General features: G+C 43.6%; 1 protein-coding gene across 1 annotated transcript; it reads right to left on the reverse strand.

Moving 5' to 3' along the window:
* Window positions 1-4,919: 4,919 nt before the first annotated feature.
* LOC135549166 (histamine H2 receptor-like) lies at window positions 4,920-7,342 on the reverse strand. Its single transcript, XM_064979209.1, has 2 exons — window positions 6,687-7,342; window positions 4,920-6,479 (listed from the first exon to the last, which is right to left on the reverse strand). Exons 1-2 carry the CDS (start codon window positions 7,305-7,307, stop codon window positions 6,051-6,053), a joined length of 1,050 nt encoding a protein of 349 aa, XP_064835281.1. The 5' UTR covers window positions 7,308-7,342; the 3' UTR covers window positions 4,920-6,050.
* Window positions 7,343-17,519: the final 10,177 nt, after the last annotated feature.

Raw genomic sequence — 17,519 nt, forward strand, 5'->3', positions numbered from 1 at the left:
TACACTCTTTGTTATGGCGGTTACACCATACATTATGGATGTTACACTCTTTGTTATGGATGTTACACCCTACATTATGGATGTTACACCCTCCGTTATGGATGTTACTCTCTTTGTTATGGCGGTTACACCATACATTATGGATGTTACACTCTTTGTTATGGATGTTACACCCTACATTATGGATGTTACACCCTCCGTTATGGATGTTACACTCTTTGTTATCGAGGTTACACCCTACAATATGGATGTTACACTCTTTGTTATGGATGTTACACCCTACATTATGGATGTTACACCCTCCGTTATGGATGTTACACTCTTTGTTATGGAGGTTACACCCTACATTATGGATGTTACACCCTCCGTTATGGATGTTACACTCTTTGTTATGGATGTTACACCTTACATTATGGACGTTACAGAGTCTGAAATGGACATTCAAATCTTAAAGATTTCTTGATAAAAATCTATCGTTATTCATTTGTTGTCATTTGGAATGTTTTAAAAATCAGCAGAAGGCATAGTACCTTGATTGCATAATTACAGGTAGCCTGAATAGTAAACAGGGCCTGGCATCACACCCTAAATGTAACCTTTACCAGTTGAATGTAGACACAAGTATAACCATTTTATTTTTGTATTAACATTTTTCTGAAATATAAAAAAAATGCAAATGAGACAGTATACCTCCACTACAGGACTATTCACAGACAGTTGATAAACTCTTTCCATCTCTCTATCTAAAACAAACTGCCATGTATAATAAATGCATTTCAGCATATATTTTCTATGTTCCCTTTCAGAAATAAAAACAACACAGACCAGCATAGTGCTGGTTTTGCTGGTGACCAGTCTTTGTTATGTTTTGGACGCTTTAATGCTGGTGATGTTGGTATGCTGGTGACAGGCCGGCCAGCATAACCAGCTAGACCATGTTGGTCAGACCAGCTTGACCAGTATTTGACCAGCACTGTCCAGCATGGACCAGCATAGACCAGCATAGACCAGTATAGACCAGCATAGACCAGTATGGACCAGCAAAAAAGATCATAGACCAACAAAAATTTCAAGGTGGTCTATGCTCTTTTTTCAGCAGGCCTAATCTTAGCTTGAACACATCAGTTTCAAGGTATCAACAATTGCTCCTATTAAAATCTGAAGAATACTTATCAGAAACAAGCACACAAAACGTGGTGAATGCACAAGATTCTGAAGCTAAGAATTGATACATCAATATCCATAACATCCACAACTATTACGGATGTTACGCATAACATAACGCTGAAAAAGGACACTGACAGTGAAAAGAGATTATATCATTTTTAGACCATATTAAACCTTGATGAAAGTTACATTGCCTGTCCCAGTCACCCCCTGATCTTTACAAGGTTGTAGAACACACAAACAAAACCCAAGTTTGATCTGCATTGCTTCATGAACATCTCAACTTCAATAACTAACACTGGGAGACAGCTGTGAGTTGGAAAAAAACAAGCTCTGTGAGCCCTTTCTAAAAGCCATGAAATATGAAAAGCCTTATTTGAGACTTGGCCTCGTACTCTGTAATGGTCAAAAGCCTGAACTCCAACATATAACCCTCCCTGCTTTCATTTGGAAATGACAAACTTTATTTGTTCATGCTTCAGGTTGACTTTTCCACAGAATCACTCTTATGGACGCACATGATTAAATCATAGATCGGGTCACATACAGTAGCTACGCATTTGCTTGGTAATGTGGTTGTACACAACTAGAGATCGATTTGAAAGTGATCTCTGGGACAGGTTTCAATAAAGCAAGTTATCCAATGCGTGTAACATCCTGATAGAATGTGTGCTGTCCTCAGGGAAAGTGGCGTCTGGCCACATAATGCAGTCTGTCAGTATATCTGTCAAGTGTCCTGAGCAGCAACAGACACAGGCCCAGCCCCAGGCCCCAGTCTTAGCTCAGGCCTAGCCCTTGCCGTACCTCTCTACCCTGTGCCATCTTCCCTTCTGCGTGTTATCAGGTAGTCTTAGACCAGTGACTGGATAGACTACAGACTGTTTACTGCCAGCAGTGGCAGAATTACCATTATGCAAAAAAGGCAGTTGCCTGGGGCCTCACGACACCAGGGGGCCCACCTAAGAAGAAAAAAAAGGAATGAAAAAAAAATCAACAACATTTCTCTGTTATCTTGCCTTCCTCTTCCACTCGTGGCTTATACTGGGCTGGGCCTCAAATTCTGAGAATTGATTCGGGCAGGGCGGGTTTCGTGCTTGTGTGCATACCTTTTACTACTGCTTTCTCTCAACAGAAGCTGCAGCTGGCAGTGCCAGGATTCCAATATTGGCTGCGCCAGAGAAATGTGTGGCCATGATGAAACGTATTTTCTGTTATTCGGGAGAATGATGATCCACAAGACCAGACAGGCAGCGCATCTCAGTATCAGGAGAAGCCAATAATTCCAATGGCATCTATTAATGCCAATACATCCTAACAAAATGACTGCCCTGTTAATGTGCCTTGCTGGACCTTGTGAACTTTCGAAAGTAGACCCATAGGGCTAACTGATCCACATGCTTTCCTAATGAGGCATAGGCTTGATGCGGTTATTTTGGAATTAAACATGAACATTTGAGTAAAGTTATTATCCGAGACATAGTGCCACCTGCTGGGGAAAAGTGTCCTTCCTGTAAGGTCCATATCTATCCCCCTGAATGCTAACCTATGGAAGCACATTCCTGCCACCAAAACGTCAAGATAGTAGACCGTACTTACAGGTTATGTAGCGTATGCTTCTTCATTTGTAACATTGTGTGGTGATTTCAGAGGTAGTATCCAAGAGTGGTGGTGGGGGGGGGGGATAGTTTTCCTGGGGACCAGAGCTTTTCCTGATCTGGTAGGCTAACGTAACCAGGTAAAACTCCAGACCCTAGTTGTAGGGTATGACAGTAATAAATCAGCTTTATTTTTTTCTAATCAGGTTATATGGTTTAAAAAAACAACTGTGATTGGACAATAGAATTTACAGGGCTGAGATGGTTGTATGCAGGGTTGCATCGGGTAGGCCTTTGGATCTGTAATTAAAAAGATACTCATATAGTGAGTCATCACTATTGTGTTGATTGATTCATTCCAGTCAATAATTCTGGATTAAAAAGGTCTTGGTAGCCAAGTCACCCGAAGTGTGAATATAAACCCCATTTGATCACATTCACATTTTCTCAGAACAAAAATAAATGGGCCTATAACTTAGTCCATAAAAACATGACATGACGTTACCCCTGGCCCAGATGGGATCAGAGTTAACAGGCTACCTGCAGCTGTGGTTGTCATCAGTAGGCTACAGACTGAAGCACAGATTAGGCCTAATTGTGCATGAGTTGACCATTTGTTGTCGCACCAAGATGAAGTTAGTCATGTGTTTGTCGAAATCAAAATAAGGAATGCTGTAACAGACGCCTCGTCTACCATCACTTGTTGTAAACAGGTAGCCTAGCAGTTAAGTGTTGGCTCGTAACCTATTGAAATCATAGAAAGAGCATGTTGTGTCTCCAACCGATGACAGGCACAACACAAAAACCTCAGATGATGTAAAAGAGGGTCTAAGCTGCTAATATATACAAATGTGAAAAATATCGGAGTTTACGAGATTTTAGATAATTGACGTTTAATGTAAAAAAAAAAAGAAAAGACATTGTATATTATTTATTTTAAAAAACTAAATTATAAAATGGACTGTTTTTAAATGATATCAATCCAAACCATTTCTCTTTTCCACTGAGGAAGACGTGGATGTCTCATGGCATGGTGGGGTATGCTAAATAGATACAATTTGAGCACCTTTATCTCTTGAACGGTTTGGCATTCAGGTCCAAAAAGACCCTTTCTGGCCACTTCTACAATGAAAGGTTTCGTTCAAACCAAAAGAGGTGCTGTCAAAAAGTGAATTTAAATTGATTTACCAATGGAGGTGACCAACATTTTTTTTGTTTCATTTGTTTCACGTTTTCCACCTTGATGCTAACAAGGTAACACCCCTCTGCTATTTGTTCAATGCTATTTCATTGCTTCTGTGGTTATAAGACACAACTAGTAAGACTTGTGATGCATTCCCTTGACCCAAGACCAATCTTTTATGTATTGTTTTATAAACTTAATAATAATAATCCCTGTTGGTATATCAGAAAGCAGTGTTGCAAAATGCAGGCCTATCAGGGAACATCTCCTCGCAAATTTGTCAGAAGCAGAAATATGCAAATGATGTCAGAGAAATGTAAAATTAGGAATCTGATTCTTGGATATGAATATCTAATGCGTTTAATCTCAGATGTGTCAGATGGAGGTCAGGATGTCCCTAACTCAGAGAGTGGGCCCGGAGAGAAGCGTGGAGCTGAGGAGTCTCCTTGGAGCTCAGACAACTTCTCCCTGGAGGTCACCAGCTGTCTTGACCTTCAGTAATCCCAATGGTAGTTAAAAAAAAACACATAACAAGAAGAAACAATATCCTCACGTAAAGGTATAATGTCAAAAACTGTTGTGTATGATATTGAGGATATGATTGCTGTCTGTCTTCAGATATGAAGTGGTTCGTCACTGAGAGCAAGAGCAACAAGAGTTTCCAGAAGAAGGATTTGATTAGCTGGGTGCTGGAGAGGGTTCAGAGTGTGAGAGTGGAGAATTGGTTGTTGTTTCTCCAGATTTTAATTACAGTACAGGTACTGTACTGTATCATGCCTGAAAGTGCTTAGTGAAAATAAATTGTCAGGTGACGTTTAAATTCCATTTTCAGATTGGAATTTTATTTCTTGCTTTGCAGTTCAACAATAACCAGGTCATATTAGGTCATTATAATTGGTCGTATGTACATGTATAATACATTATAGATAAACATATGTCTGTAACAATGATTTGTACACACAGATACTGATACAATTGATTTTGTCACCTCTTCTTGTGAGGGTGAGTGTGATGACACATTTAGTCACTAGAGGGCAGGGACATGTCATTTATAGAAGTCATTGCAGACAAAGTACATAGTTTGCAATTGTCTGAGTGTGAATGAGAGTATTTGATTGTGCGGGGACTTTTTGATAAATGTCATTCACTTATATTATGAACTATTGTATGTACAATATGAGGTCACATGGTCAGACAGAAACAAAGTCTACAAATCCAGTGGGCAAATTACACTACATTCTGATAAACAGTCAACAGTAATGTCTCATGGTGTGAATGTCACATGCCATATAATAGCAGCACAGGTGAGTGTATCTTGGCAGCACATGTGAATGTGGGGGTTGTTGGGTTGATGTGAGCTAATAATTGTCAAACAGTAGGTCAGTTATTTCTACTGCGTCACAGATTGGGCTGTCGGCTGTGGCAGGAAACAGTTATGTTAATCTGAGGACCATAGGAAGATGTCACGACACCAAAAGGTTTAGAAACCACTGACGTGAGGGAACCTATGCCCAGTGGAACTACATCAACTGGCTGTTGATGCAGGGGTACATTATTTAAAGGTGGACAGGTATCCCATATGGGGCCAGGATGCCTGGATGACACATCCAGATGTCCTTGTATCCCCTCCGCCAACCTCCTGGAAGCCATCCAACATACTGTAGCTCTGACTGGACATTCTGTACCTTTTAGGGATGAACACACATATACACTCAAGTAAATCCATCCAGGTTAGTCACTAATTCACCACAAGTGGGTCTGCAACAGAGAGGATCACCAAAACATTTAACTGCCTATGTCTCCCTCAGTTAGCTGAGAAATGATCAGCACGGACACAGCTATTTAGACAGTTAATATTGACTCGGCTATGTTCTCTTTATCTTCTCGGTATGGGTTTGTTCTCCTTTGTTTTAGAAGCAGGTGGTAGATAACGTATCAGCCATTTTATATCATACTGTACTAGCTCCTGCACAACGGTCCCTCATTCACCTTTATAAAGTGCCCTGTATGTGTTACCTAGTCCCTATCCATTGTGTATTTTACCAGGTCTGGTCAGCAATGTTGCTGCCATTGCTCTTCTGAGAGGTGAGGCTCTTTCCCTCTGGCTAATTGTCTTTAGTGAGGGTGTCAGTGTGGCCATTGGTCAGATCAGTGTCTCTGTGTTCGCTAGAGAGGGGCACTTGTTTCTGCAAGGACACGCAGATAGTTGTGGATATGTGTCTCCACCGCGGCCCCCTGCAGCACAGCAGCTCCCCATAGGCTCTGCGGAAGTCCCTATTCAAGGCCGGGTACAGGATGGGGTTGACAACGGAGTTAAAGTAGCCCAGCCACAGCACCACAGAGTGGGCAGTAGTAGGGGGGTTAGTCTCTGCCCCGATGCCCATGCAGGTAAAGAAGGTGTAATAGGGGAACCAGCAGATAATGAAGGCCCCCAGGACTGCTGCTAGAGTCACTGTGGCCTTGTGCTCCCGCGCTGTGGCCGCCGCTGATGCTGTGGGGGCGAATGAGGGTGTGGCAGCTCGGATACGCCGTACCTGAATGGATGGATAAAGACAGGTTAAAGAGAAAGAGGGTCAGCAGATGGATGACTGAAAGGATGACATTAATAAATGGATGAAACTATAATAGCTACTACTAATTATTCGAGTACTACTATTGCTGCTTCAGCCATAATTACTGTTATCACTACTACCACTGATGATACTACCACACAACAAATAAATATAAGGAATAAAATGAACCTGTTTGCGTGCTATCTGAAAGATGCAGTGGTACATCCCGCACATGACCAGTAGTGGGAGGTAGAAGGTGCCAAAGGCATCTAGGAGCACGTAGTTATTATGCCACTCAAAGCGGCAGGTGCGTCCCTCCTCCACCTCGTCCCAAATGCCCCAGTCCAGGTTCTGCACCCTGAAGTCAGCCGTGTTCCAGCCCAGGTGGATGGGGAGGAAGGACATGGCCAGGGAAGTGACCCAGATGGTGGTGATGGCCAGGGCTACTCGGGGAGGGGTGACCCTGCGGGGGTAGCAGAGTGGGGCTGAGATGGCCAGGTAACGGTCCACACTGATGGCCAGCAGAGTCAGAATGGAGGCCGTACAAAACATCACATCCAGAGACACATAGATGTTACATAGGGTGCCCCCCAGGGGCCAGTGTCCACTCCGCAGCTCCAGGGTGGCAGAGAAGGGCAGCACCAGCAGGCCCAACAACAGATCCGTCACAGCTAGCGACACAACAAAGCAGTTAGCAATGCGGCGCAGACGGCGGCTGAGCACCACGGCCAAACACACCAGCACGTTCCCGCCGATGGTCACCACGATGAAGGACACCAGAAACAGCCAACGGAGTGCCGTGGAGATCATGGTGTCCCTCCCCCTGCACTAGGTCACAAGGTCCAGCCCTGCCTCCACATCAGACCTACTGCTTCTGTCAGATTATCTTCTCCTGCAGGCAGGACTACAGACAGGACTACTGCATAGAATCCAGCCCTCTGCTTAACAAGCTTGTTGAGGACTTGGTATAATGACAGGGTCCTGTCAATTCAGCTGTCAGTATCCATCAGATTAATGAGGGCTTCACACTGTAGGGGGATGCTGTATTGCAGTCATCTCTTTTTTTATCATTTCACAGAAGATGTCCTCTTTGAAGCTGCCCTGGTGTACAAAAAAACAAAACAATGGCCATTGGGCTGTGTTGATTTCAACATGATAGTGCATTAGTAGACTGATGTTAAGTGGTACGAGGTTAAGGCTGTGTTGATTTCAACATGATAGTGCATTAGTAGACTGATGTTAAGTGGTACGAGGTTAAGGCTGTGTTGATTTCAACATGATAGTGCATTAGTAGACTGATGTTAAGTGGAACGAGGTTAAGGCTGTGTTGATTTCAACATGATAGTGCATTAGTAGACTGATGTTAAGTGGACGAGGTTAAGGCTGCGTTGATTTCAACATGATTGCATTAGTAGACTGATGTTAAGTGGTATTAAGGCTGCGTTGATTTCAACATGATAGTGCATTAGTAGACTGATGTTAAGAACGAGGTTAAGGCTGTGTTGATTTCAACATGATAGTGCATTAGTAGACTGATGTTAAGTGGTACGAGGTTAAGGCTGCGTTGATTTCAACATGATAGTGCATTAGTAGACTGATGTTAAGTGGTACGAGGTTAAGGCTGTGTTGATTTCAACATGATAGTGCATTAGTAGACTGATGTTAAGTGGTTAAGGCTGTGTTGATTTCAACATGATAGTGCATTAGTAGACTGATGTTAAGTGGAACGAGGTTAAGGCTGTGTTGATTTCAACATGATAGTGCATTAGTAGACTGATGTTAAGTGGTACGAGGTTAAGGCTGTGTTGATTTCAACATGATAGTGCATTAGTAGACTGATGTTAAGTGGTAATAAGGCTGTGTTGATTTCAACATGATAGTGCATTAGTAGACTGATGTTAAGTGGTACGAGGTTAAGGCTGTGTTGATTTCAACATGGTAGTGCATTAGTAGACTGATGTTAAGTGGAACGAGGTTAAGGCTGTGTTGATTTCAACATGATAGTGCATTAGTAGACTGATGTTAAGTGGTACGAGGTTAAGGCTGTGTTGATTTCAACATGATAGTGCATTAGTAGACTGATGTTAAGTGGTACGAGGCTAAGGCTGTGTTGATTTCAACATGATAGTGCATTAGTAGACTGATGTTAAGTGGAACGAGGTTAAGGCTGTGTTGATTTCAACATGATAGTGCATTAGTAGACTGATGTTAAGTGGTACTTAAGTGTTTGATTTCAACATGGTAGTGCATTAGTAGACTGATGTTAAGTGGAACGAGGTTAAGGCTGTGTTGATTTCAACATGATAGTGCATTAGTAGACTGATGTTAAGTGGTACTTAAGGCTGTGTTGATTTCAACATGATAGTGCATTAGTAGACTGATGTTAAGTGGTACGAGGCTTATTTCAACATGATAGTGCATTAGTAGACTGATGTTAAGATTAAGGCTGTGTTGATTTCAACATGATAGTGCATTAGTAGACTGATGTTAAGTGGAACATTAAGGCTGTGTTGATTTCAACATGATAATGCATTAGTAGGCTGATGTTAAGTGGTACGAGGTTAAGGCTGTGTTGATTTCAACATGATAGTGCATTAGTAGACTGATGTTATGGTACGAGGTTAAGGCTGTGTTGATTTCAACATGATAGTGCATTAGTAGACTGATGTTAAGTGGTACTAAGGCTGTGTTGATTTCAACATGATAGTGCATTAGTAGACTGATGTTAAGTGGAACGAGGTTAAGGCTGTGTTGATTTCAACATGATAGTGCATTAGTAGACTGATGTTAAGTGGTACGAGGTTAAGGCTGTGTTGATTTCAACATGATAGTGCATTAGTAGACTGATGTTAAGTGGTACGAGGCTAAGGCTGTGTTGATTTCAACATGATAGTGCATTAGTAGACTGATGTTAAGTGGTACATTAAGGCTGTGTTGATTTCAACATGGTAGTGCATTAGTAGACTGATGTTAAGTGGATTAAGGCTGTGTTGATTTCAACATGATAGTGCATTAGTAGACTGATGTTAAGTGGTACGAGGTTAAGGCTGTGTTGATTTCAACATGATAGTGCATTAGTAGACTGATGTTAAGTGGTACGAGGCTAAGGCTGTGTTGATTTCAACATGATAGTGCATTAGTAGACTGATGTTAAGTGGAACGAGGTTAAGGCTGTGTTGATTTCAACATGATAGTGCATTAGTAGACTGATGTTAAGTGGTACGAGGTTAAGGCTGTGTTGATTTCAACATGATAGTGCATTAGTAGACTGATGTTAAGTGGTACGAGGTTAAGGCTGTGTTGATTTCAACATGATAGTGCATTAGTAGACTGATGTTAAGTGGTACGAGGTTAAGGCTGTGTTGATTTCAACATGATAGTGCATTAGTAGACTGATGTTATGGAACGAGGTTAAGGCTGTGTTGATTTCAACATGATAGTGCATTAGTAGACTGATGTTAAGTGGTACGAGGTTAAGGCTGTGTTGATTTCAACATGATAGTGCATTAGTAGACTGATGTTAAGTGGAACGAGGTTAAGGCTGTGTTGGATAACATAACAGCCTTTACATTGACCCATGAGAAAATTCTCATTACGCAAATATATAATATATATATTTTTTATGTATGAAAATGCATGTCTCTTAGACTACAGAACTGAAACAATGGCCCTTTGGTGTCTAATATAAAGTACAAGGTTGAAATATCAAAGGTCCTCCTTCACTTCATTTAATAATTGTTTTCTTTCATGATGGTAATTCAATTGCACATCATGTGAAGGAGAAATGTTAATGAATGCACTTGCCTCTGATGCAGTGTGGTGCTGTTTGTTCTGGAAGAACACAAGAACATTCCGCCAGCATTAGCTTGAAGCTTAGCTAAAGTCTATCTGCAGGCCTTTTGATTATTCAGCTTACATATTGGACCCAGAACCCAGGAGTCAAAGATGACCTAAAGGCCTGCTCAAAATGTGCATTTAAAATCTAACATTGAATATTAGGAAATGGCCACCAGACAAGGCATTGTTTTATAAACCATGTTGAGACATCATTAGCACTTCTTAGAAGGCCACATCACATTTGGGCTCTAACATTAGCTTGTACTTGTCCAAGGTACTGAAAATGTCCAGTTTAGTGAAAATATCCATGTTCTTATGGGAATATAATTGGCTCAATGGAGACAGTTGTTGTTTACAACCAGTGACAGTTCTGTTATTCCCACTAGCTGCCCTCCCTCCACAACTCCCTAACCCAGGTGAAGTACTGTAGCTAGTGTTCCCATTACAGACAGATGAAACCTGGCCTGAACAGGGCTGATCCAATACAATCATTAAGGATGGATGACACCGACATAGGGGAGCTATGAAAGCTCCCAGTTGATGCGATTATACTGTGCTATCCAAACGCCAATCAAATTACAGAGGCATGAGGCGCTACGCAGGCAACATCCACAGCAGGCAGCCAGCCCAGTCAGCACAGGCCAGACATACAGTACTTTCCTCACAAGATCATGAATTAACCATAGTCTGAATATAAGGAAAGATGAACTGTAATTTAGAGAAAATATGCACAGTCAATCAGGAGTCAGCCAGGATCTTTGTTGAGGGCCGACTATGCACTTCATATCTAGTAATGGTGAAGTGGGCCTGGATAAATGCCTCAACAGAGCAAAACCCATCAAAGGGACCTGATGAAAAGGAGGGGAGCTATATGACAGGTATATCAGGTAAGACCCAAGTGCAGACTGTGTAGAAGTATAATGTTTATTGTAACAGGGGCAGGTTAAGGCAGGCAGGGGTCGATAATCCAGAGTAGTGGGGCAAAGGTACAGGATGGCAGGCAGGTCCAGGGTCAGGTCAGGCAGAGGTCGGTAATCCAGAGTCGGGACAAAAGGTACAGGACGGCAGGCAGACTTAGGGTCAGGCAGAGTCGTCAGGCAGGCGAGCTCAGAGTCAGGACAGGCAAGGGTCAAAACCAGGAGGGTGAGAAAAGAGACTGGAAAAAGCAGGAGCTGAGACAAAACTATGGTAGACTAAACAAGACAAACTGGCACAAACAGACAGACAACACAGGTATAAATACCAGGGGATAAGTGGGGAAGATGGGTGACGACAAGCATAAGGACAGGTGAACCAGATCAGGGCGTGACAGTACCACCCACTCCCCTGCATCCTACCTGGGCCCATACCTGGTTGAGCGGGGTGCCGGCACTGGAACTCAGAGATGAGGCCTGGGTCCAGGATGTCCCTAGCGGAGACCCAGCACCTCTCCTCCGGGCCATAACCCTCCCAGTCAACCAGGTACTGGAATCCCCTGCCCCCAGGTCGAGCCTTCAGGAGACGTCTCATCATGTACGCCGGTTGGCCGTCAATGAGACAGGGGAGAGGGGTGGGCCTGGAAACAACAGTTTTAACTCTAGACACAGAAAATATAGGAACAATATGGAGGGTACGGGGCAACAGAGGACAGCAGAGGGGCTAATGATCTTGGAGCGGGGGTAAATCCAGTCTCGACTTCCTGGGTCATAGCCTATAGAGGCCTATAGAGGCGTCCCAGCACCTCAGGCTTGACCTTCTTGGATACCGGTCAATGCTGTGGAGGCAAAATGGCCCGGGTCTTACTGAACCCCTTCCGGAGGTCCTGGTACTCTGCGGAGCTGGCAGAGAGGTCTGGGGCAATTTCCAAGCCCTCAGGAAGACCTATAGAGCACACATCCAGTGATCTAATACCCATGGGAATGGAGAGGGGTTGAGTGGGAATGCTCAGCTCGGACACCAGGGTAACACCCATGAGACTCACATCGCCCCCCGAGTCGATGAGTACCTGGAGAGACTTGGAATGTTCGCCCCACCGCAGGTGGCGAGCAAGGGGAGACAAAAAAATGATCTTTAATGCCCACCAGAGTACTCACTCCAACGAATGAGCAAGGTCTCTTGAAGGGACAGGTAGACACATAATGACCGGCAGTAATTCAATACAGACAACTCTGGGTATGGTGTCGGATGGAGACAGCCTAGCTGCATCGACAGTCTCCGGAGGATCTTGGGGGGGCTCGAGTAAGCTTGGACCCTCTCTGACACGTAAATGCTGGGGACTTCCGGAGTTTAGATGCAAGGTGGGATCCTTGAGTGAGCGATTGGGACCACAATCGTACCTCTTCTCCCTCCTTCATTCCCGTAGCCGACCATCAAGCCGGATGGTTAAAGCGATGAGTCAAGATCCGTCGGTAGTTTTAGGGCTGCCAGCTCATCCTTTACCTCCTCTGATAACCCATGCAGGGAAGTGTCAAACAGTGCCTCCGGGTTCCAGATACCCTCCGCTGATAGCGAGCGGATCTCCACCGCATAGTCTGAGGGAGTCCTGCCGAAGCTGGAGTAACTTCGGGCAGCTTCTCTCCCGGACACCGGTGCCTCAAAACAACTTCTCACCTCCGCCATGAATACCTCCAGAATGAAGCAGATGGCGAATTGTTGCTCCCACACCGCCATGGCCCAGGCGAGTGCCCTCCTGGACACCAGCGTAATAATGTACGCTATAGTCGAGCGGTCTGAAGGGAATGAAGGCGTGACGTTCGACCACGTCTTGGAATCCTTCCATTAGACCACGAAGCAAATACTTGTTTGTACTAATGATGGCTCCTTGGGAGAGATGGCAATGTGGAGCTGGTCCAAGTCTGCTGGGTCAGTCATGGCCAGTTCATACAATCAGGTTTCAGGTAAGACCCAAGTGCAGACTGTGTAGAAGTATAATGTTTATTGTAACAGGGGCAGGTCAAGGCAGGTAGGGGTCGATAATCCAGAGTAGTGGCACAAAGGTACAGGACGGCAAGCAGGCCCAGGGTCAGACAAGGCAGAGGTTGGTAATCCAGAGTAGGGATAAAGGTACAGGACGGCAGGCAGGCCCAGGGTCAGACAAGGCAGAGGTTGGTAATCCAGAGTAGGGGCAAAGGTACAGGATGGCAGGCAGGCTCAGGGGCAGGCAGAGGTCAAAACCAGGAGGGTGAGAGAAGAGAGACTGGCAAAAACAGGAGCTGACACATAAAACGCTGGTAGGCTTGAACAAACAAGATAAACTGGCACAGACAGAAAACAGGTACAGTGCCTTGCGAAAGTATTCGGCCCCCTTGAACTTTGCAACCTTTTGCCACATTTCAGGCTTCAAACATAAAGATGTAAAACTGTGTTTTTTGTGAAGAATCAACAACAAGTGGGACACAATCATTAAGTGGAACAACATTTATTGGATATTTCAAACTTTTTTAACAAATCAAAAACTGAAAAATTGGGCGTGCAAAATTATTCAGGGTCAGTTTGTGCTCCTTGGGATGTTTAAAGCTTGGGAAATCTTTTTGTATCCAAATCCGGCTTTAAACTTCTTCACAACAGTATCTCGGACCTGCATGGTGTGTTCCTTGTTCTTCACGATGCTCTCTGCGCTTTTAACGGACCTCTGAGACTATCACAGTGCAGGTGCATTTATACGGAGACTTGATTACACACAGGTGGATTGTATTTATCATCATTAGTCATTTAGGTCAACATTGGATCATTCAGAAATCCTCACTGAACTTCTGGAGAGAGTTTGCTGCACTGAAAGTAAAGGGGCTGAATAATTTTGCACGCCCAATTTTTCAGTTTTTGATTTGTTAAAAAAGTTTGAAATATCCAATAAATGTCGTTCCACTTCATGATTGTGTCCCACTTGTTGTTGATTCTTCACAAAAAAATACAGTTTTATATCTTTATGTTTGAAGCCTGAAATGTGGCAAAATGTCGCAAAGTTCAAGGTGGCCGAATACTTTTGCAAGGCACTGTATAAATTACCCAGGGGATAAGTGGGGAAGATGGGTGACACCTGAAGGGGGGTGGAGCAAGCGCAAGGACTGCCCTGGCTGTCTCTGCCTGGCTGGTTCCCCTCTTTCCACTGGGATTCTCTGCCTATAACCCTATTACAGGGGCTGAGTCACTGGCTTACTGGTGCTCTTTCATGCCGTCCCTATGAGGGGTGCATCACTTGAGTGGGTTGAGTCACTGATGTGATCTTCCTGTCTGGGTTGGCGCCCCCCCCCCTTGGGTCGTGCCGTGGCGGAGATCTTTGTGGGTTATACTCGGCCTTGTCTCAGGATGGTAAGTTGGTGGTTGAAGATATCCCTCTAGTGGTGTGGGGGCTGTGCTTTGGCAAAGTGGGTGGGGTTATATCCTTCCTGTTTGGCACTGTCCGGGGGTATCATCGGATGGGGCCACAGTGTCTCTCCTGACCCCTCCTGTCTCAGCCTCCAGTATTTATGCTGCAGTAGTTTGTGTGTCGGGGGGCTAGGGTCAGTTTGTTATATCTGGAGTACTTCTCCTGTCTTATCCAGTGTCCTGTGTGAATTTAAGTATGTTCTCTCAAATTCTCTCTTTCTCTCTCTCTAAGGACCTGAGCCCTAGGACCATATCTCAGGACGACCTGGCATGATGACTCCTTGCTGTCTCCAGTCCACCCAGCTGTGCTGCTGCTCCAGCTTCAACTGTTCTGCCTGCGGCTATGGGATCCTGACCTGTTCACCGGACGTGCTACCTGTCCCAGACCTATTATTTGACCATGCTGGTCATTTATGAACATTTGAACATCTTGGCCATGTTCCACCCCTCATAGTCTGGTTCCTCTCTAGGTTTCTTCCTAGGTTTTGGCCTTTCTAGGAAGTTTTTCCTAACCAACGTGCTTCAACACCTTCATTGCTTGCTGTTTGGGGATTTAGGCTGGGTTTCTGTACAGCACTTTGAGATATCAGCTGATGTACGAAGGGCTATATAAATACATTTGATTTGATTGACAGGTGAAACAGATCAGGGTGTGACAAGGTATGCAAAGGCTCTAAACATTGCTATCCTGCAACTCAAAGAAAATCCAGTCCCCATGCATAACTGCGGGCAGAGATATGCACTGTAGAGCTGACCGTATTGTTGTTGTTTTTTCAATTGCAGACAAGCATTTTTTGGAACAATGGTTGTCGATTTTTAAAACAGTCCACAAGACTGCAAAACAGTAAATGGGTTTTCCAAATCTCAAAACAAATACATTCAGCAAAACTATATTGAGCCGTCAAAATTGCAAATACATTCATCAAAAGAATGATTGCCTGCAAAAACACAACCATGCCTATCTATTGAGTCCGAGCAGACAAAACAGAAAGTTAGTTTGTCTTTTAAAAATCCAAGTAGGTCAATACGTTTTCTTTGCAGTCAGTAAATCATGATCAAAATTGGAAGTAGATGTAGCGATGTGCACTGGGAGTCGGGAAGCAAGTTCAAGGAGTGGATCATTTAATAAATTGAACGTAATACAAAACAAGAAACATGAACAACGCAGACAGGAAACAATGTCGCCTGGGGAAGGAACCAAAGGGAGTGACATATTACATTATTTTTTACCTTCATTTAACTAGGCAGAACAATAGATTTTTACCTTGTCAGCTCAGGGATTTAATCTTGCAACTTTTTGGTTACTTGTCCAGTGCTCTAACCATTAGGCTACCTGATGCCCCAGTGGGTTTGACGGGCTCCCCTGCCTTAAAGATATAGGGCAGGTAATCAAGGAGGTGATGGAGTCCAGGTGAGTGTCATTACGATGAACCGGCTGAGGTGTGAAAGCCTAATGATCTAGCTAAGACCTCCCCAGTTGCCTCGGTCAAGGCACGGGAACCTGTTCACCCAGCTGAGGCAGGGGAGCCCGTCGAGCCTGCTGGGCATAGAAATCCCACAAACCGTCTGAGGCCTACCAGGTAGCTCAGGTAGCTCCGGTTCGGACACTCGGACCCGACTTCACCTCCAACACAAAAGAAAACTCCCTGATGCTTCCCTATGATGAGGCGTCATTCTGTAATGTGTTTGCTTAGAAGCAAGTTCAGAGAGTGAAACATTTTAATGAACATAAACCAGAACAGAAAACAGAAACAATGACTCCTGGGGAAGGAACCAAAGGGAGTGACATATATAGGGCAGGTTATCAAGGAAGTGATGGCGTCCAGGTGAGTGTCATTATGCGCTGATGCGCGTAACGATGGGGACAGGTGTGCGCCTTAATGAGCAGCCTGGTGACCTAGAGGCTGGAGAGGGAGCACACCTGACAAAATGTGCCAATAGCAAGTGTGACAGTAGAACTATCCAAAGGTGCAGAATTATATTACTCGCTTTTTTATTCATATTTCACCAGCACTTTCATACACATCAAATCAAATATTCTTCCTAATTATAAATGCATAACAATGAGAATACAAATAAGCACATTGTGTGTAGTATTCATTCATCAATATCATCACAATCCAAATCCATGTATTCAATACATAGGCTGCTCATAGGTTTGCTCATAGTTTTGTGAACTTTCCATTGGTGCAGGTAAACACAATCCACAATAGAAATAAGGAAAGATGAATACAATGTGGGAACACAACTGATATGAATGTGTAGGCATCAATCCACATGGAAGGTCACGATGTTGGAGACACACACACAGTGCGTGCATGCACACACACACTCACAGAGAACACAGAAACATGCAGAACACTAAGTATAATGATGAACAGTAATTGTGTAAGCTAAATGGCTTCACACTTCTCCTTAGGTAACATGGTCTAGACCATTCATAAAATATTCTTGAAATTGTGTCATTCTTTTTTTCTTTCTCACATAATATCATCCATATGAGTTTGTGCACGACTTTGACTGCAGTCCCACATGAAAAAAATACTGCAGTTTGCTGTAGAAGACTGTAGTAAACTGTAGTATACTGTAGAACACTATACTACACAATGTAGTGTCTCTCGATCGTGTGTAGCAATTACTATAGAATATTGTAGTACCCTGTAGAATACAGCAATGAGATGTAAATACTACAGTATCCTACAGTCTGCAAAAACACTACAGTTTAACTATAGTAATACTATAGTTAACTAGGCAAGTCAGTTAAGGATTTGATCTAGCAAACTTTACGGTTACTGGTCCAACGCTCTAACCACAAGGATACCTGCCTACCTACAGGTTATG

This window comes from Oncorhynchus masou, chromosome 12 (assembly GCF_036934945.1).
Source record: "Oncorhynchus masou masou isolate Uvic2021 chromosome 12, UVic_Omas_1.1, whole genome shotgun sequence".
In the NCBI taxonomy this organism is placed as follows: Eukaryota; Metazoa; Chordata; class Actinopteri; order Salmoniformes; family Salmonidae; genus Oncorhynchus; species Oncorhynchus masou.

Bases quoted from the DNA above. Each gene is read 5' to 3' on its own strand.
- LOC135549166 (XM_064979209.1), bottom strand. From the start codon at position 7,307: ATGATCTCCACGGCACTCCGTTGGCTGTTTCTGGTGTCCTTCATCGTG. The intron at 6,480-6,686 runs GTTCATTTTATT...CCATCCATTCAG, and splicing joins TTCAGATAGCACGCAAACAG to GTACGGCGTATCCGAGCTGC.